The following is a 25,238-nucleotide window of genomic DNA, read 5'->3' as shown; positions in this document are numbered from 1 at the left end:
TTGAGGAAGGTCACTCAGAGCTGCTCCAAACGTGTTGGTAACAGGCCCTTGGAGCGGAAGCACATACAGCCGTCAGCCCCCAGGTCTGCTCAGTTTCTGTGGCTTAGGATGTTGAAGTGGCTGCCAGCCAGACCCAGTGTTAAATTGCTTGACTCCATCCAGTGGACTGAGGGAGGCCTGAAGGCACTTTGTGTTAGCCCTACAGAAAAACACGAAGCTAAGTTAGGATGGTTCGGAGCAAGGCTATTTTGTGAATCCAGGTGCCTGCATGAAAATCTGAAGGGCAGAAACTGAAACACTGCTTCCAAAATTCTTAATAATTCTGACCAAGCTACCTGACTACAAGCTAACAACATCAGCACTTCCCAGAAGGATCTCGGGCATGCAAAGGTCTGGCTGTGTTTACAGAAAAACAAAACAAAACAACAAAAAACCACAACCAAACCCAAACCAAACCAAACCAACAAATACCTCCTAAAGATTCTCACTCGTTGCTCCCTACTAGTGCCCTGCCAGAGCACTTTCGCCCTGCAGCATGTTGCCTCATGATTTTTTAGGATCCTCCTACTGCATTTCCTTGTGAAGCTGCTTACAACTGCACCATCCTTACAAACAGTGCTGCTGATTGTTCAGGCTGGGTATTACCTGCTAACTGTAAAGATTTTAGCTTTAGGTGACAAATTTGATTTTCTCCATGCTGGGTGATGGAGGAGCATCCACGGAGTTTGAGCAGTGGCTGACAGCAGAGTTGTGATGGAAAATGTCCTTCAAGTTGGGCAGACAGCCTTTCAAGCATGACATGAGGCTGTGGAGGACAGGCATTTTCCTGTTTTAAACCTGCACCCAAAGCCTCAGTACAGTGGAAAGCGGGCAACGGAGGGCACAACCCTCAGGGCCAGTCATGGTGGCGTGGGAGCAGCGTGGGAGCAGAGGTAACAAAGACAGGTAGGGCCCCGTCGTGGTGGCACGAAACCAGCTGGCCTTGAACTGCTCTCTGGGCTGTCAGGGGAATGGCGTGGGGGCTGCCGGCCCCACGGGGAACCTGAAAAAGCAGCGAGTGGGAGAGCCAGTGGTGTCCCCGCCTGCCCTGCGGATTAACCCCAGCGCCAAGCATCGCTGCCTCCAGGAGGGCTGCAGCACGCTGACGGACACTCTGCCGGCACACAGAGAAAGGGTAAGTCGCTGCCTCTGTTTTGTCTTAAAAAAGGGGTGGTAAACAACAGGGGTACACTTCATACCTTGTGTATTAATGACTGAGGCCATTTCTCTTGTAGCACAATTATTTCCTCGCCACTGACTCTTTCCTCCTGGCAGGTATTTTGTTTCAGATTTGTTGTTTTGTAATCATGGGGAAATAACAGATTAGGCAAAGTTTGTCTTGGACGTGTTGCAATTGTTTATACGCTGTACCCGTATGCCCAAGGTAATAATTAATAGCTCTATGAATAATAACCTGAAAGATCTGTGGAAAGGTTTTACTCCGTCTTGCAAACACTTCTTTAGGCAAGTCGTTCTGCTAAAGGCAGCAGAGGTATTGCTGTGAATTATTCCAGTGGAGAAGAGTTGTCTCATTGCCTTCTGTTAAAACTGCCTTGAGAAAAACACCGAGGGAGGAGGATCAGGGAAGAAGTATCTAGGATCTGTGCTTTATTCTACCATTTAATTATAAATCAGGCCAGCAGCGCAGTAAGCACAAAGCAAAATAATCACGTTGTCACTACATGGCTCTGGAGTCTCCTGGCAGTGACACCATGCGCTATCCAAAAGCGTGAAGGGGAACCGAGACACCTGGCACCAGGTAATCCTGCTCTAGGATTTCAGTCTCCATCTGCTTAATGACAATTAGCATTTCTTAAAAGCTTCCTAACATGCTGCTTTTCTTTTCTCACATCTTTTTTTTCCTCTAGTTTGAGATTTGAACAAAAGAAAATGAAGTATTAATATACACTTTGTACACCATTTCCATTAATGAATTAAGCTAAACTTTTGGGGCTTGGTAAATCTTTAATTTAGTGTAATGCTTAACTTGAACTTTTGTGCAGGTTAGGTTAGAAAGAGCACTTGCACATAGTAAAGCCAAAAAGCTGCACTCAAGATCTCTTTCCTAATGTTCACACACCTTTGCTCCAGGAAGTAGTTGGCTTGACACAAAACCCAGAGAATTTTAAAAAGTGGTTTTGAAATTAACGTTCGTATACTTCAGTGTTGAAGTACTCAGCTTGATTCACCAAAGACAACTCTGGTGTTCAGACAGTGCTGATCGCCCACCCCTGGGACACCTGATTTCCCAGGAGGTGTCCCCTCCTGTGGACAGATGAATAAAGAGGAATTTGATGGTTCATATCTTATAATTACAAAATTACTAGTTTTATGAAAATTGCATTCATGAGCATGCAAATTTATTTTTAAAGTATGTTTATACACTTCTTTTTGAAAAATCAGTCTTTCGATCACAATAAGCACAAAAGCCCCGACACTGTAGCTTATGTGCATTTAATGCATTCAGAGTCAGCCTCAGTACTGAAGAAAATTGTTTTTGTTAAGGCTTCTCTTTAATAAAAATCATTAAAATGAGCCTATTGGAAGGAAAATGACTAGGTCATCCAAGAAGTGAGCCAGGAAGATGCTGGGAAATGTTAATATTTGATTTAAAGTAGAAGAAGAAGAGCTCTTTTCACAGTGTAACATATACCCACTTACTCTATGGTTTCTCTTTAGTGCAAAGCCAGAGCTTGGTCTTGTTTCCTTGCCCCTCTTTCTTAGAGGGGTCTCTCACAAGCATCAGGACAAGCGTTCAAGCTGCTGGCAGTCCCACTAGTGGAAAGCTGTAGGAGTCACTGCTGAGAAGTATCAGGCAGCCAACAGACTGACGCTGTTAGCTGCATGGTTAGATAGCAACAGAAAGAAATTTCTATAGTTCTCTGGAGGTCCTCTGGTCCAAGCAGGGCCACCTAGAGCTGGTTGCCCAGGATTTCCAAGGGTCGGTGTGTTGTTCACATTCTGTACAGTAGAATGGCTGGTCTTATCTTGCACTTTTATCATTGCTAGTTAGGAATTTGTTCCACTGCACATGACAGCACCATTGCAGCAGCACTGGCTGCTCAGCCTAAGGACAATGGCTCAGGCTTTTGCTGTACGGGCAAATGAGGAAACAATTTTCAAGTTATCAGCAACAAGCACGGCTCATGCTGCAGTCTGGAAGTGTGTAGAATGTCAGCTTTTATCACCAACTTATTTTCCTACATTTATCTGTGGCGTAACTAAATACAGTAATTGTTTAAACAAAGAAATACCTCCCTGTGCCAACAGCACACTTGGGGAACTCCTGAAACTCCCACTGAGTCAAAAGGCATTTTGTTTCCCTCAAGGCCTGAGCCTCCCTAGGGCCTTCTGGTCAGATAATGTGGCTTCTCAGAAGTGAAGACTCCGACTAAACTTACTAGGAGTCTGACTCTTTACATTTTGCATAGTCATTTCCATTTTCCAGTAATGTCCCTCCTATTGTAACACCTGCTTGGTTCAGTAGATTTTAGGAGCTGACCTCACCCTTCCTCTCTGCAAACCAGAGCTCCGATTTTGTTCAGTTACAATTTAACAATAAAAGTTATTTCCAGAACATCTGATAGACTGCCAAGCAAATTGCTAGTACTATCTTTTAATGATAATAATAATAATAATAATAATAGTAGAAGTGTACAATTTATTATTTCAAAGTGAAAATTGCACTTCAAAAAATCCCAGTGTTTCATCACAACAGGAGGAGAACACAGTCATCAAATGGCAGCCCTGAGCATTCTTTAGAGCCACCTTTTTTTTCCAAAAACATTTTGCAGGTTAGATCAGTGTTAAATAGCACAGAAAAAGATGGACAAAATCCCAGAGCACACTTTGCTCCTTTGTGTAACAGGATCATGTCCGTGGTCTTCTCCAAAGCTCCTGTGTGGCAGGTGAATGCAGCATCCTCCCTGGAGAAGCTGTCATCCCATCTGCGCTGCTCTGCCCACCTCCTTGCTACCACCTCTGCTGTGAAGTGCAATGTATTTTTACATGTCTCTCCCATACCTGCATGTGCACAGGAAAAGAAAGAGGCAGTCCTCGTTGCTCTCCTTCTAAATGCTTTTGGCTTTGTCCAGCCTTTCATGTTATTTTGGTTTAAATTGGGTGGTTTTGGTATTCATCCTGTGTACGTTACCCAAGCTGCACAAGATTATATGGATTTAAGCTCTTAAATAAGTTGCTTAATACAGCACTTTCACATAGGCACATGTTAACACAAGTGATCAATGAGGGGTTTTAATTAGTTTTTTTTCTGAATAGAGAATGGAAGAAAGCACCCTGTGAAGAAATTAATTGTATAGGCTCGGGACTTCCATTGAATAGGATTAACTTTTCTTGAGACAGTAGCATTCTCACATAACAGTCAAAGGCTTTTTATTGCTTTTTTGCAGTTTTCTTCATACACAGATCTGCAATTAGCAAAAAAATAAAATAAAAAATTACTGGAATGATCAAAGCAAATTCAGAAACCTGTAATGACACTATTACTAAATAAGCGTTGGAAATCTCCCTGAGCTATCAAAACCTGTGAGGAAAAAGGAGGGGGGTTGGAAACTTTTGCCAGAAAACTTTTGGGATTACATGCTATAAAATAGGGATTTCAATGCTGGAAAGAGGATGCACAAGTAAAACATTCACGGCTCAAGCAGTCACACCAGAACCATTTTCTGCTGGTATCTATGTCTAATCCGATTTTCACTTAAAAGGCCCCCAGCTCAGGGTAAAAATGAACAAATGAGTAGCTGGATTTAGATTGTTCAAAAATTGGGCTTTTTTTTTTTTTTTTTTTCTTTCTAGAAGCAGGTTAGTGCTATCTTCAGCATGTGAAACTTCCCTAAAACCATCACAGCCTGTGGCTGCCACTAAGCAGGACACTGAGCAGAGCATGCAGCCCCTCTGACCCCCTCCCCAGAGCACAGACCCCAGCTTGAGGGCAGCCCTGCCTTCCCCACTGTGGCCAGGATCAAGCCAGGCTCTAGTTTTCCTCCAGTTTTTGCATGGAAAGAAGAACTCATTACTGAACATATAGGCTGCTGTGCTATCCACCTGTGTCAGCTGAGTCCATGCTCTGGGGTCGGGGCACCATGCGTTATTTCCCTGGCTGTGCTCTGTGAGTTAGGTACTGTGTCCAGGTACTCCTAGGCATGTTTTACTATGGATTTATTTAGTTGTTGGCGCTTAGTGCTGAGCTTTCTTCCCTGTTCTACAAGTAATCAGCTCTACAGATTTGGTTATCACAAAAAGCCCTAAAATCTGTGCTGGTGAAGGAGTTTCCCCTCAATGTCAAGGAGGACTTATCTAAAGCAGAGTATGGTAGCTGACTGTGGGCTTCAGGAAACTCAAATACCAGATGAAACTCAAGAAGATGATACCAATCACCAAGCCTTCTTGATGATTAACTTCTTCAGATTGATTAAGAATATCTTGATCTTGAATATACCCTACTTCCACCTCTCCATTTCCCAGGAAGCACCTGAGGTGGCAAAGTTTTGACCAGTACTTCTTTTGTAATTGCTGAGTCTTTCTCTTCTGATACCTAACTTGAGGTATCTCTTCAATACATTGAAACCAAAATCTGCACTTCAAAACCTTTTTGAGATATTTTAATGCTGGGATTGGCAGATAACCACAGGGAAAAAGCCAGCTGTTTAGAGGAGAACTGGACCAACCACCAGTATTCCCATGGCGTAGTGGTACTCTGCCAGTGCTTAGTGAAGTTGGGTGACTCTGCAAGAGAAAAAACAGGTATAAAGACCTCTGGGGCAATGCACTCTAATTGCTAGTTGAGGCACTGGCTTATTCTTCTATGCTGATTTATTTTTTCACTTCATTCTTAAATGCTAAAGGCTTACCACTGTGTCACTCCGGATGGCAAGGCAGTGTGGGTGGTATAACTCAGCAGCTATTTACCTGCTAGTGTTTTTTCTACTTCTAAATACATTTCCAAAACAAGACTATGCGAAGTTGTGAAGGGAAGGAAAGCAGGCTTTATTTCATCCAATTCACCTCAGTAGGGGGTGGATTTGTTGGAGGTGGCAGCTGAAACAGAAGATGATCGGTCATTGATAAAAAAGAAACATTGCAATTACAGCACATCATTTCAAAACACTATTTGTCCACTGACTGTATGAGACTAACTTAGAAGAAGTATCTGTGAAGTTGGGTGAAGGCCTTGTTGTTATACATCCCACCTATCTCTCATTTGAAACACGGTCGTTTGGGATGTTACAATTAATGCTGCCATGCATAAACCATGTTGTTCAAATGGATGGTGTTCAATAAAACACCAACAGTCTGGACAGACTGTCTTTTTGCTGCATTGGACAAACAGATGAACCCATGGTGGTACTGCTGCTGCTGGAGGTCATCTTGAAGCCCGGTGGAGCTCTAGACTCTGTTACTTGAAAGTCAAAACCAAACCTGCAGCAGTAGCACAGAAGTCCTACAGCATATGCCATGCTTAGGCTACAGAGCCGGTCTGTCTTAATCAGAACGAATTTATCAGTCAGCTCACTGCAACTGCTTGATGAAGAAGTTCAATCATTTCTTATTTGAAAATGTGTCACCATTTTAATTGTTCCAGCCACTTTCAAAGGCTGATGAAAATCAGGTATGAGGTTGGACAAGAACAGCTGTCTAATACAGCTGAATTGAACAGTTACATGTAAATAAAATGCAGCCCAGCTCCTTCTTAACTCAAGCTTCTGTAGACAAAGGAGTTATGCTTGACACCAGAACAGGCATGTAAAAGCAGGTAGATTTTGTTCACTGACTTGTGAGGGAAGAGCATTCAGATCATTTGCTGAGTTTAGATTTGAAATATCATTCTGTTTTCTTGAGTTCAGCAGTCTGCTAGTATAAAATGAAAAGCTAAAAAACGCTTACATGATTTTACTTCACTCTTAATGGCAGCAGCAGCATTGGCAACAGCAGATGCCAAGTGCTGAGCAGAGCATGAGGCTCACGAGGTGTCTGAGGGGGTCCCTGAGCCCCAGCACCCCAAGGCTGTGCACCCTGTGTATGTGGAGGTGATGGATCAGTGGGGCCATGCTCTGCCCTCTCAGGCACGCACGTGCCAACCTGGCATGGCCAGTACTGAAGCAGGCCTGGCACCTGATCGGCATCAGGATAAAGGCAGCAGCGTGAGGGGCACCAAGGAGTGGAAGCAAGTTCTGCCTCCAAGGTCGATCAACCATGGCCTCGCAGCACGCGCAGCACCAGAACCCGCACCGTGGAGAAATGGCGGCAAGCTGAAGTCAGAGGTGGCTCCCTCCTCAGGGAACAGAGCTCCATCTGCACTCCAGGCCCTCTCCACAGAGAAGTTTGCTGCCTCCCCAGGGCTCGGATCAGGGGCATAATACAGCCCTCGGACTAGTGCCCACTCTTTCAAGTGGGTACCGGCAACATGGCTACAGGTAGCCCGAGGTCTGTAAAAAGGGGTGTCAGGGCCCTGGGGGAGACAACGGAAGGACTCAGGAGCACAGACAGTGTTTTCCTCAATCCTCCCAGTAATCGGGAGAGACAGGGAACAAAACAGGTGAGCCCAGGTCATCAGTGCCTGGCTCCAAGACTGCTGCCTCCACCAGAATTTTGGGTTTTATAATCATGGAAGAGTCTTTGAGATGAGAGATCTGCTGGGGCCTGATGGGACCCACCTGTCTTGAAGCGGGAAATGTTTCTTGGCTAGTAACCTGGCAAGATTTGCCCCTGGCTGAATGGAGAACTCCGTCTGGAACTAGGGCAGAAAAATAAATTATATGAATTCTGAAAGAAAGGTCTGGTTTTTACAGGGAGAGTACAGAGCTGCCGTACACATCTGCAGGAGAAAACAAGAAAAGACAAAGCCCAATTTGAGTTGACAATGGCCAGTGCAGTCAGAAAACAATAAAGGCTTTTTCGAGTATGCCAACAGCAAGAGGAGGTCAAAGGAAAATATTGGAGATACTTGGAGAGGATGGTCACCTAACAAGTAAGGAGGAGGAAAAGGCAGAGGCATTTAATGCCTTTTTTCCTCAGTATTTAACAATAGCAACAGATGTTGGGCTGCCCAGACCTCAGAGTTGGAGGACCATGCGTGACTGGGGGAGCAACAATTTTCTGTCTGTGGTCACCAAAATTGTGAGGGAACAGCTGTATCAGCTTAATGTTCACAAGTTGATGGGGAACAATTCACCCCAGAGTGCTGAAGGAATTAGTGGATGTTACAGCTCAATCCCTCTCAACAATTTACCAAATTACCGGGAGTCTGAGGAGGTCCTGGCTGACTAGAAGGGCATAGGAGAAGACCCAGGAAACTACAGACCTATTAGTCCTTGACTAATAGGTCTAGACTCAGTCCTTGGAAATGTTACAGAGAAGCTTGTCCTGGAGGATATTAAAAAGTGCTTAAAGACCAAAGCTATTTTCAGACATAGTCAACATGGGTTCATCACGGGAAAGTTTCCTGCCTTAGTGATTTGATCTTCTTCTACGATAAGGTCACCCACTTGGTGGATAAAGGGAAGGCGGCGGATGTGATCTTTCTGAATTTTAGTAGGACCTTTGATACCGTTCCTCACATTATCCTTCTGGAAAAATTGTCCAGCTGTGAGTTGAACAGGTTCATGCTATGCTGGATGATGAACTGGTTTACTGGTAGAGCTCAAAGGGTTGTAGTAAATGGGGCTGCATCGGGCTGGTGGACAGTCACCAGTGGTGTCCCCCAGGACTCGGTTCTAGGACCAGTCCTGTTTAACATTTTTATCAATGATCTGCAGAAGTGGAGTGCATCCTCAGCAAGTCTGTTGATGATACTGAACTGGGAGGTGCTGTTGACTACCTGGAGGAAGGAGAGGCCTTGCCAAATTAGCCCTGTTTTTCAGACCCATGTTCTTCTTTGATCCTCTTTCTTTTCCCCACATCATGTCTTGACAAGTTCCTGTCCCTCATCTCCCACACCTCTCCTAAAAGTCTGTGACTTTTGCTTCGCATTCTCCTTACCGAAACTCAGGCTCTTCTGAGCCTCTCTCGACAAAGACAAGTTATAGACTTGTCCCCCAGGGTTTCAGTGAAAAGGACCTCTTGGTAAGCTGTGGCCCCTCCTTCCTAGCAGCACTGTGACAGTGGTGAAAGTTCAACAAGATACTACGCGGAGTAAGAACCATCATGTTAGTGCATTTAAATTTCATCTATATTTTAAGATACTAGTTCCTTAAAGGGCTGCCACCTCCCACCAAAAATTAAAGCCAAGCCTTTCCCAAACCTTAACCAGTTCAGACAATAAAGTAATTTGTGTAAGAGCACTTTTTTTGGCACCTTTTTTTTTCCTGTTCATAATTTGTAGCTTTAGTAAAGGTGCATTCCAGGTGCTTTAGAAATTTTACAGACAGACAACCTGCACCATATATTTCATTGCTTGTGTATCACTCACCAAAGTCACACAGAAACCAAATACAGAAAAATGAATTGATAGGAGTGTTTCTGTGTTGGAGGGACCAGAAGAAGATAGCAAGTGTTTCTGGAGATAGCATTTCCCGCAATGCCAAGATTTAGAATTTTGTTTGGATTTTGAGGGACAGAGACCAAATGCTATCAGCTCAGCTAAACTTTTAAGAGAATTTTCTTTTGTAGGCTGCAAGACAGTAGAGAACTTTCTCTACTCTTCAGTTAGTGGAGACAAGCAACAACAATAACAACAACAGCAATTAAAAGGAATCAAGAGCTAGAACTAATAAGGACGCTGCAAATTATTTTATTTCTAATATTTTATCACTGTTAAATTCTCATATTTTAGTGGAAAAAACGTTACCCCTTTTGACATAGGTGGGAATTTGAAATGTAAAACTGATGAATCTTCAGTTAAAATCTCTTTTACTTAGTTCATACTCATACTGCTAACATTGGTTAGGAATTCTTGCAAATACTATCTCCAAAACAGACAAATCCAAGTAATTTCATTCACTTGTGAAACAGTGGTGATATTACAGATTTGTTATTTATTTTATCACAACTGTTAACCAAAGCTGAAGAGCTGAGCAAATAAACACAATGTGAAGTTCTAGTAGACAGGATTTTCAACGTGATGCATGATTAAATGCTTAGATACCAAAGATCAAATTCATCTAGCGTTAAGGATACCAGAACAGTCACAGCTTGTGTGTGCCTGACCTTTGAAGTTAAACATTATCTAACAGTTGGATTGGTATTTCTGGTATGTTCCACAATAAGTCTGTGGAACATGGGTTAAATATTTGATTTAAACATTAAAATGTCTGTATCCTCTGTTTGAGAAAACAACATGTCAAATTCAGAGAGTACATACAAAATTAAATCATGTTTGAGTTAGTTTGCTTACTTTTACAATATAGAAGCCTTGTATAAGAATGGGCATAATCTGTCAGACCAAAAATCCGTCTAGTCAAGTAGCCATCTCCAAGTGCAGCTGTAAGAAGTCCTGCAGGTGAGATTTCAAACGGGAAGACAACACGTGATACCTATTGCTATAACTTCTTAGCCTCCAACTGTTTTACATGCAGGGCCTTCCACAATCTGTGATAGGTGTGTTGTCTGTGTACATGACAACCTCAGTGGTCTTCTCCTCTCTGAACTTATCCAGTCCTGCCTCAAGTTTGTGTAAACTTTTAGTACCACCAACATCCTTTGCCAAGGATTAACAAGCCAGGTGTGACCTTACTGGGTTTATTTGAGATGTCTTGCTCTTGTACTTCAAAAAATCACTGAACAACTGATCTTTACACACTGTCTCCATGCTATTTGTGCTGTTACAGATCACCACCATATCCTCCCTCAGCCATCCCTTTTCCTGTCTAGAGTCCTACCTCATTAGTTCCACTTTACTTAAAGGGAAGCCCTTCCATATCTCATTGCTCTTGCTCTTCTCCAAACTCTAGGTCTGTGATACCCTTTCTGAAACAGTGGGATCCAAACTGCACACAGCAGGCAAGTATGAGCAAAGGATTTATGCAGTAGCTCAACAACAGTGCCTCCTTTTCTCCATTCATTTCATCCAACTTCTTAACAATTTAATTACTTTTCCACTGCTGTTAAACACTGAGTTGATGTCTTCACAGACCTGTATATCATAAACTAAAGATCTCATTCTTGGAAATGAATCCAGCCCAGAGACCACCACTTCTTATGTGACTATTTCCCCCCCCCATGTGCACATAACTTTCCCTTTTCTACCTTTTCCCACAGATGTCAAACTTCTAGCCATTTGCAAACCATCACAGTTTCTGTAGATTCACTGTCAGGAGGCTGAAATTGAAGGAAAAAGGTCAACTAAAGGACTATGTCCTCTGTAAGTGAGAAATGTGGGAAAGTAGGACACACACTATTTGATCAAAATACATTTATATATATATAATTTATATTAGTCAAAGAACATTCTCACTTGACTTTTCAGGAAGGACTGAGCTTAAAACATTTAGATCTAAATCATACATTTTCCCTTAATTTTCTATTAAATTATGATGAAGTTTATAGCAGAAGATTTCATTGTCTAATGATGGTAGATTATATAATATACCAAACCAATTCACATTTTCATTATAAATAGTATTGTTTTCCTGTTTATCCATTATGTTTCGCGAAACCGTAGTTGCATTGGCATGTTTTCTGAGGTGCTGGACACACATTCTGGACATGGATCAACCTTCTTCTCACATTCCAAGGATGAAATTCTGCCCAGTACATGCCCTACTGTTGCCTTCACTAGTACCTGCTGCCTGTGGTCAAAATGTGGCTCTAATGTCCCTTTGTGCTTCAAAATAATTGCAGTCAAATCAGACAAACTTTCCAAAATCTAATGATTTTTGTTGAGAAATGATATTCTTCATCATTGCTTGCACCATCACTTAATAACATGCCAGGAGAACCCAAGGTCTGACCCTGCTCTGAAAAGCTGGTAGCTGAGAATCCAAGAGTCCCCACCAAACCTGCTCCAGCCATTTGAGGTGGAGCGTTTCTGGGATGGAAACTTGCTCCATTGTCCATGACAATTCCTGTAGGTGCTACTTTGCTTTGCTGGGTTAAATGAAGGGGGATCCAGCAAAGCCAAGATCTATCCTATGCTGGTTACCGTGGAGAGACACAGTGAGAGATGATCCTTGCACCCCCGAACATACAGGCTAAGGCTGGAGCAGATGTAGCTTCATATGAGTGAAAAGCAGGTTTTATGGCAACAAGTTATTACCATACCACATAGCTCAGAAGGATATGTGCTGCATCCAGCAGTGCTTCTGCCCATAGCCACCCTTTCTGTCTTTCTTTCCCCGTGCCCAGTACATCCCACACTCAGTTTAAAGAGGTTATCACAAGCCTTGCTTAGCAATTCAGGTGTAAAACAAACTGCTTCCAGCTTCTGTCTTAAGCTTTTCTCAGACTGCCTCACACAGTGAGTGCAGAACTGGGTCGTTTTTCACCCCTATCTGTTGGGAAGCAAAGAAAGCACAAAAGTAAAGCAAAAGTAATGTTAACTGTTGAGTGGTCTTCAGAATAATAAAGAAATTGTTTTTCCTCAGTAGGTAAAGACAAGTGATATAATTCACTGTGTAAAAGGAGAAGACGCTTGGCAGCTTGGCACCAGGACTGATGAAGCCGATAGCCTTCTCCACTTTCTCTTTTTGGCCATCTCTCTTTTTGGCTGGTTTCCTTGGCTTACACATTGCTGACAGTTTTGTGAGAAGTCAGAAGAACCATACGCTAATTTTCACCAAGGAAAGCATAATTCGGAACTGCAGCTGCTTGGCGGATATCCATGACTGTGATTACAACCTGGCAAACTTGATGTGCAACTGCAGAACAGTGCTGCCTTCTACCATGGAAAAAACTAACTACAACAGTGACCTGACCATTTGGTTCACAGACACCTCCGTGCTGGAGATGCTCCTCAATTTCACAAGGGTGTGTGATTTGAAGCTCTCCTTCTGTGGCACTGCTCCTCTCCCGACAGAATACTTGACCATCTGGGGACTGCGAAAGCTCCGGGTGAAAAACAAGGTCAAGGGACAATTTCCAGAGCAGAGCGTAACCATCTCCAGTAGCAGCAACAATGAAAAAGAGGACTACCTTGCGATGCACAACAAAGACAGGCAAATGCTAGTATACATTTCTTTTCTGGATACCTCTCTTTTCAATGGATACTCTTTGCTGAAGTCGTACAGTGTGGAAAATGTCTCTAGTATCACGGAGTATTTTCCCAGCCTGCTGTATTCTGATGTTTTCTCAACCTCAGACAACAAGAGCTATGTTGTAACGTTCATTTACTGAGTTCTTTAACAGAGTCAGTAGCCACAGGTATGGCAAAACACTAAGAGATGGGACTTTTCTTTGGTTTGGTCAGAAGAAGCCATTACGGGATGGAGAATTTTGACTGTGTTCTCTACAAGGAGACATTTAAAGCAATACAGACTCATCAGACTAATTCAGTAAATGCTTCCTTAAAGAAGAAAACATGAAACAATGGGAAAACATCACTACTAATTCTTCTTATATGTTGTAAGCTAAGAACCAAAATCTCCTGATAAATTTTACTTTAGGGTAGTGTCTCAAGAAAACATAGCCACATACCTCCAGCTGTAGATCAGCCTGAGCTTCCCAGAGAATCACTCAGGTTGGACAGCAGCTCAGGAGGTCTGCAGCCAGCCCCCCTGCCCAAATCAGGGCCAGCTCCGTGACCAGACCAGGTTCTTGGGGCTTTTTCCAGGCAGGTCCTGAAAAACCCTGAGGAGGGAGCCTGCGTAGCCTTGCTGGGCAAAGGCTTCTCTGTCTGCCTGTCCTCATGGGGAATTTTTTTTCATATTTTAAGTCAGTACCTCCACTGTTTCAGTTTGTAACCACTGCTTGTTCTCCCAGCTTGTACCTCAACAAAGAGGCTGGCTCCATCTTCTCAGAGAGCTCTTCCTCCACATAGAGAGGGTGCTACTACGGCCCCCTCAGCCTTCCCCTCTCCAGGCCGAGCAAGCCCCATTCCCTCACACTTTTCTCACAGCCACGTGCTCCAGCCCCTGACCATCTTGGTGGCTCTCCACTGGGCTCACTCCAGTTGACCAACAGTTTTCTTGCACAGGGGGTGGACAAAACTGCGTGTAGTACTCTGTATGCAGTATAGTAAGGGGAATAATCCCTTCCCTACATTTACTGGCCTTGTCCTGTTGACATATCCCAATGCTGTGAAGTTTGAGGCATCTGAAGGGGTTACAAGCTACTCAGAGACAAACTGAGAGAGCTGAGTTGTCCTTGCCCTCTGCTACATGGTCAGAACTGGGAACCCCCTGCTTGTGCTCGTGACGCAAGTGGTAGCGCATCACGCCCAGCATACCTGAGAAGCCCTGACCAACCTGCTGGGGATGCCAACAAGGGGGCCCCCTCCTCGCAACAAAGCCGCTGACCACGCCTCATGAGTGCCAAACCATGGCCTCACTGATGACAACGCACTTCTCCCATGCTTTGGATGCATCTTCTACCAGCCATTTAACGAACCTTCAGGAACTACACCTTGGTCTTTAATACTCTCACTTGAAATGTTCTGCCACTTCCAACATCCTCAACAGGAGGAAATGAAGGTGGAGCATTGCAGGAACAACACACCCCACCTCATTACTTGATCAGCTTTGGCGTGTAAGAGCAGCTCACACCAAATGCTGTCATGCGCAAAGGCTCTCTTGCCCCGCGGGCACTTGGGGACCACTGTAAAAGCCGGCCCTGTGCCTCGCACCCTTACACACTCCTCCCGACGCTTTCTCCCCTGCGCTCAACAAGGTGAGCCTGAACGCTGCTCCCCTCCTTCAACCGCCCCACCAGGCCTATCTCTCCACACGCTCTCTGCCCCCAGCCTCAGCAGCCCTTCTGCCTCCCCATCGCCATGCTCCCCACAGCCCCACCCTAGGCCTCCCCACTCCCTTGGCCTCCCCGAGCACCGCTCCTCACGCCCCCAACACCCTCCAGCTTCCCAACACCCTCTCTTCCAGGGACCCTCTGCACCACAGACATGTCCTGCTACGACATGTCCGCCACTGCGGACCCACCCCGCTGGCTAACAGCTGCAGCGAGCCCTGTGTCAGGCAGTGCAAGGACTCCCATGTCGCCATCCAGCCCCCAACGTGGTGGTCACCCTGCCAGGACCCATCTTCAGCTCCTTCCCCCAGAACACCGCTGTTGGATCCTCCGCATCAGCTGCCGTGGGCAGCAACCTCAGCTCCCATAGAGTGCCCATCTCCTCTGGAGGCTTTGGAGGCTTTGGCTTCGGAGGCCTGGGCTGCTTCAATGGCGGAAGAGCCTGCTACCCCTGCTAAGGACCCACGCCAACACCCCTGACAGAAGCCTCCAACACCTCAAAGTTCTCATCTTCAAATGCATCTCCATAAATTGACCGTCCACCTGTTCCATTATGGTCAGTTATGTCACCTCCCTGACACACAAAGTCAGTAACTATTCTGTGAAATTTGGTGTTCTTGAATCCAAATCCTTTCTATCCAGTGCACAGGGCCCTGAAATTTTCAGCTGTTCGAGGGACAATGTTTGAAAACAGCTCCATGGTTACATGTCCTGAAGGTTTGTCATCAGCAGAAACTTCAAAATACACAACGGGGTTGGTGTCCTTTGACAGTCCTGCTGGCAGAGACTGTTGTCCCTTCTGCAGTTCTGACAAGCTTTGCTGGCATTCTTCAAACCTCTTCTTGAATGAAATAGCCATTTCTTGACTTTTAACTCTGCCTGCAATATATTCTACTTTTACTTCACCATCAGCATAATCTGTGGCCGTCCAAATTAAAACATTGTTTGATGTATCAGATGGTACTAAGTTAATTTCTTTGGTAATAACATGGCTTGCACAGACTTTAAGAACTTGGTCCCTTCTCATTAGGACTCTATAATATTTCTTCTGTGTATGGAAGAGGATCTTTATCTTTCCAACACCACGCTCCTTCCACTGAGCCAGCAGTGTGCTCAGGTGGCCAAGAAGGCCAACAGCATCCTGGCTTGTATAAGAAGCAGTGTGGCCAGCAGGGCTAGGGAAGTGATTGTCCCCCTGTACTCGGCTCTGGTGAGGCCGCACCTCGAGTACTGTGTTCAGTTTTGGGCCCCTCGCTACAAGAAGGACATGGAGGTGCTTGAGCGAGTCCAGACAAGGGCAACGAAGCTGGTGAGGGGTCTGGAGAACAAGTCTTATGAGGAGCGGCTGAGGGAGCTGGGGTTGTTTAGCCTCGAGAAGAGGAGGCTCAGGGGCGACCTTATCGCTCTCTATAGGTACCTTAAGGGAGGCTGTAGCGAGGTGGGGGTTGGTCTATTCTCCCACGTGCCTGGTGACAGGACAAGAGGGAATGGGATATAGTTGTGCCAGGGGAGGTTTAGGTTGGATGTTAGGAAGAACTTCTTTACTGAAAGGGTTGTTAGGCATTGGAATGGGCTGCCCAGGGAAGTGGTTGAGTCACCATCCCTGAAGGTCTTTAAAAGATGTTTAGATGTAGCCCTTAGTGATATGGTTTGGTGGAGGACTTGTTAGTGATAGGTCAGAGGTTGGACTCGGTGATCTTGGAGGTCTCTTCCAACCTAGATGATTCTGTGATTCTGGGATTCTGTGATCTCTGTCCCATCCGTAAGGTTTTGCCCTCTCTTTGAAAAGAATTTCTTCATCTTCTTCTCCAGATTTTACCTCCACCTCTGGTAAGGACACAATAGGATTGAAATGAATATCGTCGCTATGTACCACTTCATCATTGCTACCACCTTCGTCTTAATGTGCTTTACTGGTTTTCTGTGCTCCAAACACAGTTGCTCCAGTATTCACCCATTTGAAGTCTTTATCTTCTGAGCCAAAAGCAAAGTCTCCAGACTTTTTGGAAGCCAGATCTGCAAAGAACAAGTCTGAAGTATTGCCAAAACCAAATGAGATGATTTTGTTTTCTTGTGTTGACTCTGAACACTCTGAATCACCTTCGTTTTTAGTTGACAAGTCTACAGGTTTGTCATCAGCTAGTGATAAAGTCTGCAACACGTGAACAGGGTTTGTGGTGGAATCTGGTTCTTCACTGCTAGCAGCTGACTGCACGTGTGCTATCACCTCATCAGCTGATGGACCGGGTACTTCTTCCTTACTGGTAGAGACTGAATCAGTTGAGCTGGTAACCTCATTCTCTTTGGTGTTTTGAATTTTAACTTCTGTCTTCGGAGTACTGGGCAGCTTCTCTGGCAGAAGAGCCTGCTACCCCTGCTAAGGACCCACGCCAACACCTTTGACAGCAGCTAACAATGCCCTGCAAGCCACTTCATGGACTGAGGATGCTCTGATCTCTGTGCTCTGGGAATATCTTCTGCACAACATGCATAGCTGCTGATGGTCACTATGCTTGTACCTCTGAGCAGGGCCCTTCTGTTTGTGCTCCTTCCTTTTCATGAGTCTTCCTCAATAAAGTTCTAATGCATGCCAGCCTGACACTCCTCCTTTCTTCACCCAATGCTCTTCATTCAAAGGGACCTGGACAGGCTGGAGAAGCAGGCGCACGTGCACTGCATGAGGTTCAACAAGTCCAAGTGCAAGGTGCTGCACCTGGGTCGGGGCAATCCCAGACATGAGCACAGACTGGGAGAAGAACTCAGTGAGAGCAGCCCTGCAGAGAAGGACTTGGGGATTCTGGTGGACCAAAGGCTCAACAGGACCCAGCAGTGCACACCTGCAGCCCAGAAGGCCAACTGCATCCTGTGCTGCACCAACAGAGGGGTGACCAGCAGGTTGAGGGAGGTGATTGTCCCCTGCTACTCTGCCTTTGTGAGGCCCCACCTGGAGTACTGCCTCCAGGTTTAGGGCCCCCAGCACAAGATGATGTGTACCTGTTAGAGCGAGTCCAGTGGAAGGCTCCAAAGATGATCAGAGGCTAGAGCACCTCTCCTGTGAAGAAAGCCTCAGAGAGCTGGGGATGTTCAGCCTGGAGAAGAGAAGGCTGTGGGGAGACTTCCTTGAGACCTTTCAATACTTAAAGGGGTCTTCTAAAAAAGACAGAGAAGGACTCTTTACTCAGGTAGGTAATGATAAGACAAGGGGGAACGGTCTTCAACTAAAAGAGGATAGATTTAGACTGGATATTAGGAGGAAATTCTTCGCTGTGAGGGTGGTGAGGCACTGGAACAGGTTGCCAAGAGAAGTTGTGATTACCCCATCCCTGGAGGTGTTCAAGGCCAGGCTGGATGGGGCCTTGGCCAACATGATCTGGTGGGTGACATCCCTGCTTATGACAGGGGGTTGGGGTTAGATGGTCCTTAAAGTCCCTTCCAAGGTAAGCCACTCTATGATTCTATGATGATTCCCATTTCACCCTGTACAAATGCAGAGGAGAAGAGGCTGCGGCCCATGGAGAGCCCCCGCAGGAGCAGGCCCCGGGCCGGAGCTGCAGCCCGTGGAGAGGAGCCCACACAGGAGCAGGGGGTCTGGGGGGAGCTGCCGCCCATGGGGGACCCGTGCTGGGGCAGTTTGCTCCTGGGGGATGGACCCCATGGTATGGAACCCTACTGGAGCAGTTCTTGAAGAGCTGCTGCCTGCGGGCAGCCCCCGCAGGCTCAGTTCAGGAAGGACGGCATCCCGTGGGAGGGACCCCGCGTGGAGCAGGGGCAGAGAGTGACCGTGAGGGAGAGGCGGAGACAAAGCGTCAGGAACTGACCACAGCCCCCATTGCCATTCCTCTATGCCACGCAGGGGGAGGAGGTGGAATAGGGTGGATGTGGGTAGGTGTCTTTAGTTTGTGCTTTGTTTCTTTCTCACTGCTCTAGCTTGTTAGTAATAGGTAATACATTTTATTAATCTCCCTATGCTGAGACTGTTTTGCCCGTGACTATCATTGTTGAGTGATCTCTCTGTCCTTATCTCAACCCTTGAGCACTTTTCATTGAATTTTCTCCCCCTTTCCCTTTGAGGAGGGGAAGTGAGAGAGCAGTTGTGGCAGAGCTCAGCTGCCCAGCGGGGTAAAACCACCACACCTGGCAAGGATGTCACCAACATCACCACAAGTGGGCACCGCCTGGACTTCCAGAGCATCACCCAAGACCTACTCGTGCCTAACCAAAGCCTCTTACAACAGCAGGGATGGGGTACACAGTCTGCATCCCACCTCAGAGCACAACCGGTGCTGCATGTGTGAGATGGACAGCAACCTGTGTTTGCTGGGGGTACGGTGGGCTGGATTTTCAGTAGGTGATGGAGGGTACATGTAGCAGGGTATTCTCACCCTCTGCACATCTTAGGAAAGAGCTGGGCAAGAGACAGGGGGGACACCATAACCACAAAGATGATTTTTCCAGAAAAAAAAATAATAATAAAGAAAAGAAAAAAAAGCCTGTATCTTTGGGTGTGCTGGCTCCTGCAATTTCCCCAAATGCAGGGAACTTGACCTCATCTTTTATGGTAATGGTAAACTCTCCCCTCTGAAAAAAAAGGAGAACCACCCGTTCTGCAACTCTCATCTGATAAGGGAGACAAGGCTTCAGGCAGACAAGTAGCAAACAATTTCCAGCGGCATTGTGGGAGAAAGATTGCCATCCGCTGAAAATCAAATGTCAGGGCAGCATAGATAGTCAGAAGACCACTCCTTGCCCATGTCTGCAGGATTCACGTTCTATGAGATACGATTAAGGCTGGGATCAATGCATATAATGTAATAAAGGATTTGGAATAGCGACTCATAAGTCTTGCATTGCCAGCAAAGGATTTAGATAATATTTTTTTCTCTTGACCTAGGATAAAATACATGTGCTGAGGGGAACAGTTAGTAAGATTCTGAGGGACTTATGAGTTTGCTTCAGCAACTTTAAACTAAGTCTTTCCTATAACTGTAATCAATGATGGAGTGGTTTTGATAGGTAACACAACTTAATTTTTCAGACTACTTAAATACATGTATAACTTCATTACTGCGAGCTTTCTCATTGAAATCAACCATGTATTAACTAGTGAAGTAATCGGGTCTTTTGCAATTGCAAATTAACAGATTTAAGCACATGGATGTTTGAAGGCTGGGGACTGAACTCGATTTAACTCAGAGAGCTATTAAATCAGCTATTGTAAAGACGGTTTTCATTTGTCAGCACCTTAGAAATAAACTGTAAGCCTTCTCCCCAAATCAAAAATGTTTCTAGTGATCCCTCTCACAATTTTGTCACAAGTTAAAACATGGTTAGGAACTGAAGCTGAACTGACAGATGTTGGGAACAGGGGTGTCATTCTGAGCATGTACATGCTTGGTGCATATTACAAACAGAGACAAGTAAGTCTTACTGGCTGTCCAGGAATCTCATCCTTTAACAGTCTGAGCAAGAGTACTAACATTGCCCTCACAAAGGCTAATCAGTAATCCTGCACAGGATATTGTTGTAAAAAAAAAAAAAAAGTGTGGCACATATATTGTTTTCTAAATGTTCTCAACCTTCTGTTAAAAATTTGTTAAAAATCAAGCCTAAATCACCTTCCGTGAATTCACTAACTGATGCTTTGCTGCCCTCTAGTAAAAAATGTACTGAATAGCACAGTAACAAAGTACCTTGCCATGACAGCAACGCTTTGCTGAGGTTACTTTTTGAAATCCACACGTGCAGCAGTAACTGAGGATATGTGTATTCTGGCCTTGTAGGGAAGAAATCACGACATTAATAAATCCATATGCTTTCTAAAGGTGCAAATTAAAGTTTCAGTTCATTTTGCCACAGCAGTGTTCTGAGTAAGGATCGTGTAAAAGACATCTTACTCTTGTGCACAAGTAACCACTGCAGAGATTTTCCTGGAATCAGGAAAAAAACATCCTCTCACTTATATGACCAGCAGAAATTTACAGCACCAATATTGCACTGATCTTTGCAGTTCACCCATTCTTCTCCAACAGATACTAAAACCTGATTCTCCCAATCTAAATTTTATATGGTTTTGCCATTCAGCGGCTTACAGAATTTCCTCAGAGCAATGGAAAGCACAAAATACAAACCAAAGTATATAATGCATACATGGCGAGCTTTATTAGTTCAGTTGGTGGTTTCTTTTGTCTGCACATGAACTACCTGCAGCAGTACATTAAGTATCACACAGCAGAAACAATTATGTGATTTAGTCAATCTGTTTTTAAATGTCAGCATAAGATACTTGCATTCAACCACCCTCTAAAACTTAGCATTAGGTCAAGAACCAACAACCTGTGGTGTTTCATCATATATCTACAGTGACCAATATTTATATACACAATGCTTTTGTCCTCCATGTATCAGGTTCAACCTGTATGTATGTGCCAGTCTTTAGTCTTGATGTATAATTATTGGATATCCCAATGAATGGAAACTGAGGCAGTTTTTTCATAACAGGAAAAAAAAATGACATAGAGGCTGTAGTTTTCCTTCCAACTAGTAGTTCGAGTGTAACTTTAGGAAGCCAGCGCGGACTGATAGCAGCACAAAAGCAAGCTTTCCACAGCAGGGAGAGGCTGCAGGATGGCAGCCAAGCCTGTCACATCTCATCCTGTGTGGACTCCAGCAGTGCTTGGCAAAGAGTGGTTGCTGGGTATGCTCTTGATAGTGTGGGAAGGATGAAACCCCTCCAGTTTCCAACAAATGTACTTGAAAGACCTGTTTTTAAAAAGGTCAAATGATCTGTTAGCATCTGCCACCAAATTCATCATTCATCAGGAAAGGTTGGACGTGGTGCTTAGGTACATGATTTAGCGGGTGACATTGGTAGTAGGGTGATGGTTGGACCAGATGATCTTGAAGGTCCTTTCCAACCCTAATGATTCTATGCTTTTTCTTTTAGTCAACCGCCAGCTGCACTGCCTTCTCCTGAAGGTGCCCACAGCCCTGACAGACCCCTGCCCCAAAACACGCCGCCATTTAGCACTTGGAGGGCCACCAGACCACTTTCCCTCCCCAGCCTGGAGGGAGCAGACACCCTCAGGGCCGTGTAGAGCCCCGGGGCGAGCCTGGAGAAGCGCTGGGAGCGGCGGAGGCGACAACGGGGCCTGACAGGACCCGCCGAGCCGCCCCGCAGTTTCAAACAGCCCGCGCCGCTCCCCGGCACAAGATGGCGGCCGCCCCCCGGGGCGGGCGGGCTCTCCGTGCCCGGGCGCCCCGGCGGTGGCGGCGGGCGGCCGGCCGGCCGGCAGGGGGCGCTGCGGCGGCGTGGCGCTGCGGCGGCCGCCATCATGCTCGGCGAGCCGGGCCTGGGCCGCGGCGCGGTGGCGGGGCGGCGCGGCGCGGGGGGCTCGGCGCCCGGCGGCATGTTCCGCAAGGCGCGGCGGGTGAACGTGAGGAAGCGCAACGACTCGGAGGAGGAGGACGAGGAGCGCGACGAGGAGCCGCCCCACGAGCCGCCGCCGGGACCCGCCGGGGAAGGGCCGGCCGAGGCCTCCGCCGTGGCGGCGGCGGCGGCCGGGGGAGGAGGCGGCGGCGGCAGCGGCGGTCCCGGCGGCCCCGGTCTGCTGCCGCTGCCGCCCGGCTGCGTGCCCCTCGCCCTGCCCGGCAGCCCCGCCGCCTTCGCCTGCGCCGCGGGCTACGGCGCGGCCCTCGGCTTGGGGCTGGGCTTGATGGCGGCCGACCGGGCGGGCCTGGGGGTGCCCCCGCCGCCCTCCCCGCTGCCCCCGCCGCCGCCGGCGGCCCCTCAGCAGGGCAACGGGCTGCCGGCCGCCGGGCGCCACAAGGAGAAGAAGCGGCCGCGGGAGAGCAAGGAGGTGCCGCGGGCCAGCCTGCTCAGCTTCCAGGACGAGGAGGAGGGTGAGGCGGCGGGGGGCTGCCCGCCCCGGCCCCGCGCCTCCGACGCGTTTTGTTTCGTGGCCGCGCCGCCCGGTGTGGGGGCCGGCGGGGGGCTGCGGCGCCCCGTGTGAGGCAGGGGGAGCAGGGGGTGCGAGGCACCGGGAGCTAGGCCCGGCCTCGTCGGCCCCTGCCGCCCCGCGCCTGTGGTGCTGAGGGAGGGGTGTCTTTGCTGAGCTTCCCTGTCGGGTTTATCTTCCCCCAGTGTGGCCGGTGTTAAAGGCTGGATCCGACAGACCCCCTGCGAGGGTTTTGTGGCAGAGTTGCTTCATCTCGGAGTCCACGAGGATTGTTAGGTTAACCCTCGTGAATAGTCAGAAAAGTGGCTGAATGGTTTCTGGGCTTCAGCTCTTAGCAAAATAGCTTAGCTGTGTTCGTGCAGTGTTTTGGCTAATATTTCTGCTAGATTCCACTAGGTATCGTGCTCATGAATTGGTCTGTTCACACTCAGATGATCTGATTATGGGTAGTAGTTATTGTATGTTAAAAATAATCAAAAGTACTCCTCAAACTCCTGAGTTTATTGCATCCCAGAAGTTCTGGATGGGATTAATAGGAGCGTTCTTGTGATACCTTTTGTCAGCGGGATGGTTAGTATGCGTTTTGAGTCCTCTTTGAAGGAATTTCCAGTGATCACTGGAAATTGGGTTGTAAGACTGTGACGGAAATCCTGATAGAAATTCTGAAAACTCTGGATTTCCTACGTTAATCTGTGGTGTGGGTTTTTTTGATGCAATTTAGTTCTTCAACTTACTGCATACCTTGTGGTAGGTTGTAGTTCTGCAGGCCTTTAAACTGGTAGAACAACAAAACACAGTTGTTCCCTTGCCCATTAGTCATACTGGCACGCGTGTGTGTGAGGCTATGAAAAGAGTGATAACCCGAAATGTTGGGATTTCTTGTTTTCTTCCAAATTTGTGGTCACAGTCAAGGATCGGTTGTTTAAAAACAAATAAAAAACAAAACCAAAGATTAATACAGTCAGATAAATGCAGGTCATCTTGTACACTTTTGTGTAACTTCTGCCTTGCATTTCTCTGATTGTTCTGTGAGCAGGATGTACCTGAAAATGACCTCCCAAAAAACAAGGAAGAAAGTACCTGTGAAAGGATGTGCAACTCTGTGTTACGACAGTGCAACTGTATAGTTGGGTGAAATTACGTTCTAGTGGCACTTAATTTCTAGGTAAAAAATTAAGAAATCTAACAGTAAGTAAACTTCTTGGCAGATCTAACGTAGTGTTTTCCAACTTCTCTTTTAAAGAAACCGAAGAAGTTTTCAAAGTGAAGAAATCAAGTTACAGCAAAAAGATTGTAAAACAATTGAAGAAAGAATACAAGGAAGATCTTGAAAAATCAAAAGTTAGAACAGAGGTCAATTCTCCGACAGATGGTAATTGCAAAACTAACAGTAACTCTGTAATGGCAAAGGTTTAAGAATTGTAAATATAAATGGCTTGTTTTCATGATGAATCCTCTGTCTTTTCAGAGAATTTAGCATTTAGAACTGAAGTAGAGCATGCATTAAATTGTGTCCATTTGAACCTCGCAAATGCTGGTCTGAAGCTGGTAGAGTTCTCTGAATCTCTGTCATGTGGAAATGAACGCCAAAGGATGAAGCTTCTCAGATAGCTACTTATGCAGTTGTCAGTAGACCTCAGTAGTTTCTGTATTTCAGCTCTATTTATGTCAGATTAGTTTATTTTCTTCCTGCATCTGGTGCTTATCTGACAAGATATCCTTGTAATGCAGCTTCTCAAGAAGGAAAATCATGGGGTGAGCAGAGTGGTGTTTTTTGTTATTAAGTAAATTATCCAACAGCTGCGTGTTTCACGCAGTTTGGACCTTAGAGCAGAGTTGGTGATCAGGATGATAGGATGAAAGTGTTGGAGCAGAAGGATCTTTTAACAATACACAGAGCTCGGAATAGAGTCTGGGATTTCAGTTTCATTGTACGTCTGCTGTTGGTTATTGGGAAGCTCATTGGTAAAGTGTATTGATTCTTTTTCCTCTGCTGGTTGGTTTGTGTAGACTAATAACCTGCAGCCCCATGTCTAGAAGTGATGGGCTTATGATCAAAAAACGTCATTGATAGAGCTGAAACTTACGAGAGTTGAACGTGGTACGATGGAGAAATTTCCCTTCTTCCAATCACAAAACTCTTTAACTTTTAGTTAGTTCTTTAAAAATCTTAAAAGGACTTTTTCTGCATTTTAAAAACCCACAAATTCTTTTTTTGCCTGAACATGAGCCAGCAGTGTGCCCAGGTGACCAAGAAGGCCAACAGCATCCTGGCTTGTATCAGGAACATAGTAGCCAGCAGGACCAGGGAAGTCATTGTCCCTCTGTACTCTGCTCTGGTGAGGCCACACCTCAAGTACTGTGTTCAGCTTTGGGCCCCTCACTACAGGA

The 25,238-nt window shown here is 46.1% G+C and overlaps 2 protein-coding genes across 13 annotated transcripts in view; both read left to right on the top strand.

Annotated features, from left to right (window-relative positions):
• Positions 1-712: 712 nt before the first annotated feature.
• EPCIP (exosomal polycystin 1 interacting protein) lies at positions 713-17,485 on the top strand. 11 transcript variants are annotated; one of them, XM_083833199.1, is made up of 4 exons: positions 1,449-1,798; positions 10,947-10,995; positions 12,579-13,353; positions 16,705-17,485. In XM_083833199.1, the coding sequence occupies exon 3, from the start codon at positions 12,649-12,651 to the stop codon at positions 13,324-13,326; it is 678 nt and encodes a 225-aa protein (XP_083689325.1). In that variant the 5' UTR covers positions 1,449-1,798; positions 10,947-10,995; positions 12,579-12,648; the 3' UTR covers positions 13,327-13,353; positions 16,705-17,485. The 11 variants fall into 11 exon arrangements, 7 of the variants coding, with proteins under 7 accessions (XP_083689329.1, XP_083689328.1, XP_083689330.1 ...); XR_014583207.1 differs by having other exon boundaries at positions 1,450-1,798; positions 12,579-13,554; XR_014583208.1 differs by having other exon boundaries at positions 1,450-1,798; positions 12,579-15,448.
• Positions 17,486-22,204: 4,719 nt separating this feature from the next.
• Positions 22,205-25,238, top strand: part of PAXBP1 (PAX3 and PAX7 binding protein 1) — a 28,979-nt gene continuing 25,945 nt past the window's right edge. The window contains exons 1-2 of one of the 2 annotated variants that reach the window (XM_083795172.1): positions 22,205-22,791; positions 24,091-24,219. In XM_083795172.1, coding sequence (XP_083651298.1) covers positions 22,224-22,791; positions 24,091-24,219 — 697 coding nt within the window. In that variant the 5' untranslated portion in view covers positions 22,205-22,223. The remainder of the gene's footprint in view (positions 22,792-24,090; positions 24,220-25,238) is intronic. The other variant, XM_083795171.1, reaches the window with a different exon arrangement.

Source organism: Anser anser (genome assembly GCF_964211835.1).
Source record: "Anser anser genome assembly, chromosome: 1".
In the NCBI taxonomy this organism is placed as follows: domain Eukaryota; kingdom Metazoa; phylum Chordata; class Aves; order Anseriformes; family Anatidae; genus Anser; species Anser anser.
This window is presented reverse-complemented; position numbering and strand designations above follow the sequence as displayed.

What these genes read in the sequence shown, in the direction of transcription:
- EPCIP (XM_083833204.1), top strand. Translation starts at nt 12,649, where the DNA reads ATGAAGCCGATAGCCTTCTCCACTTTCTCTTTTTGGCCATCTCTCTTT.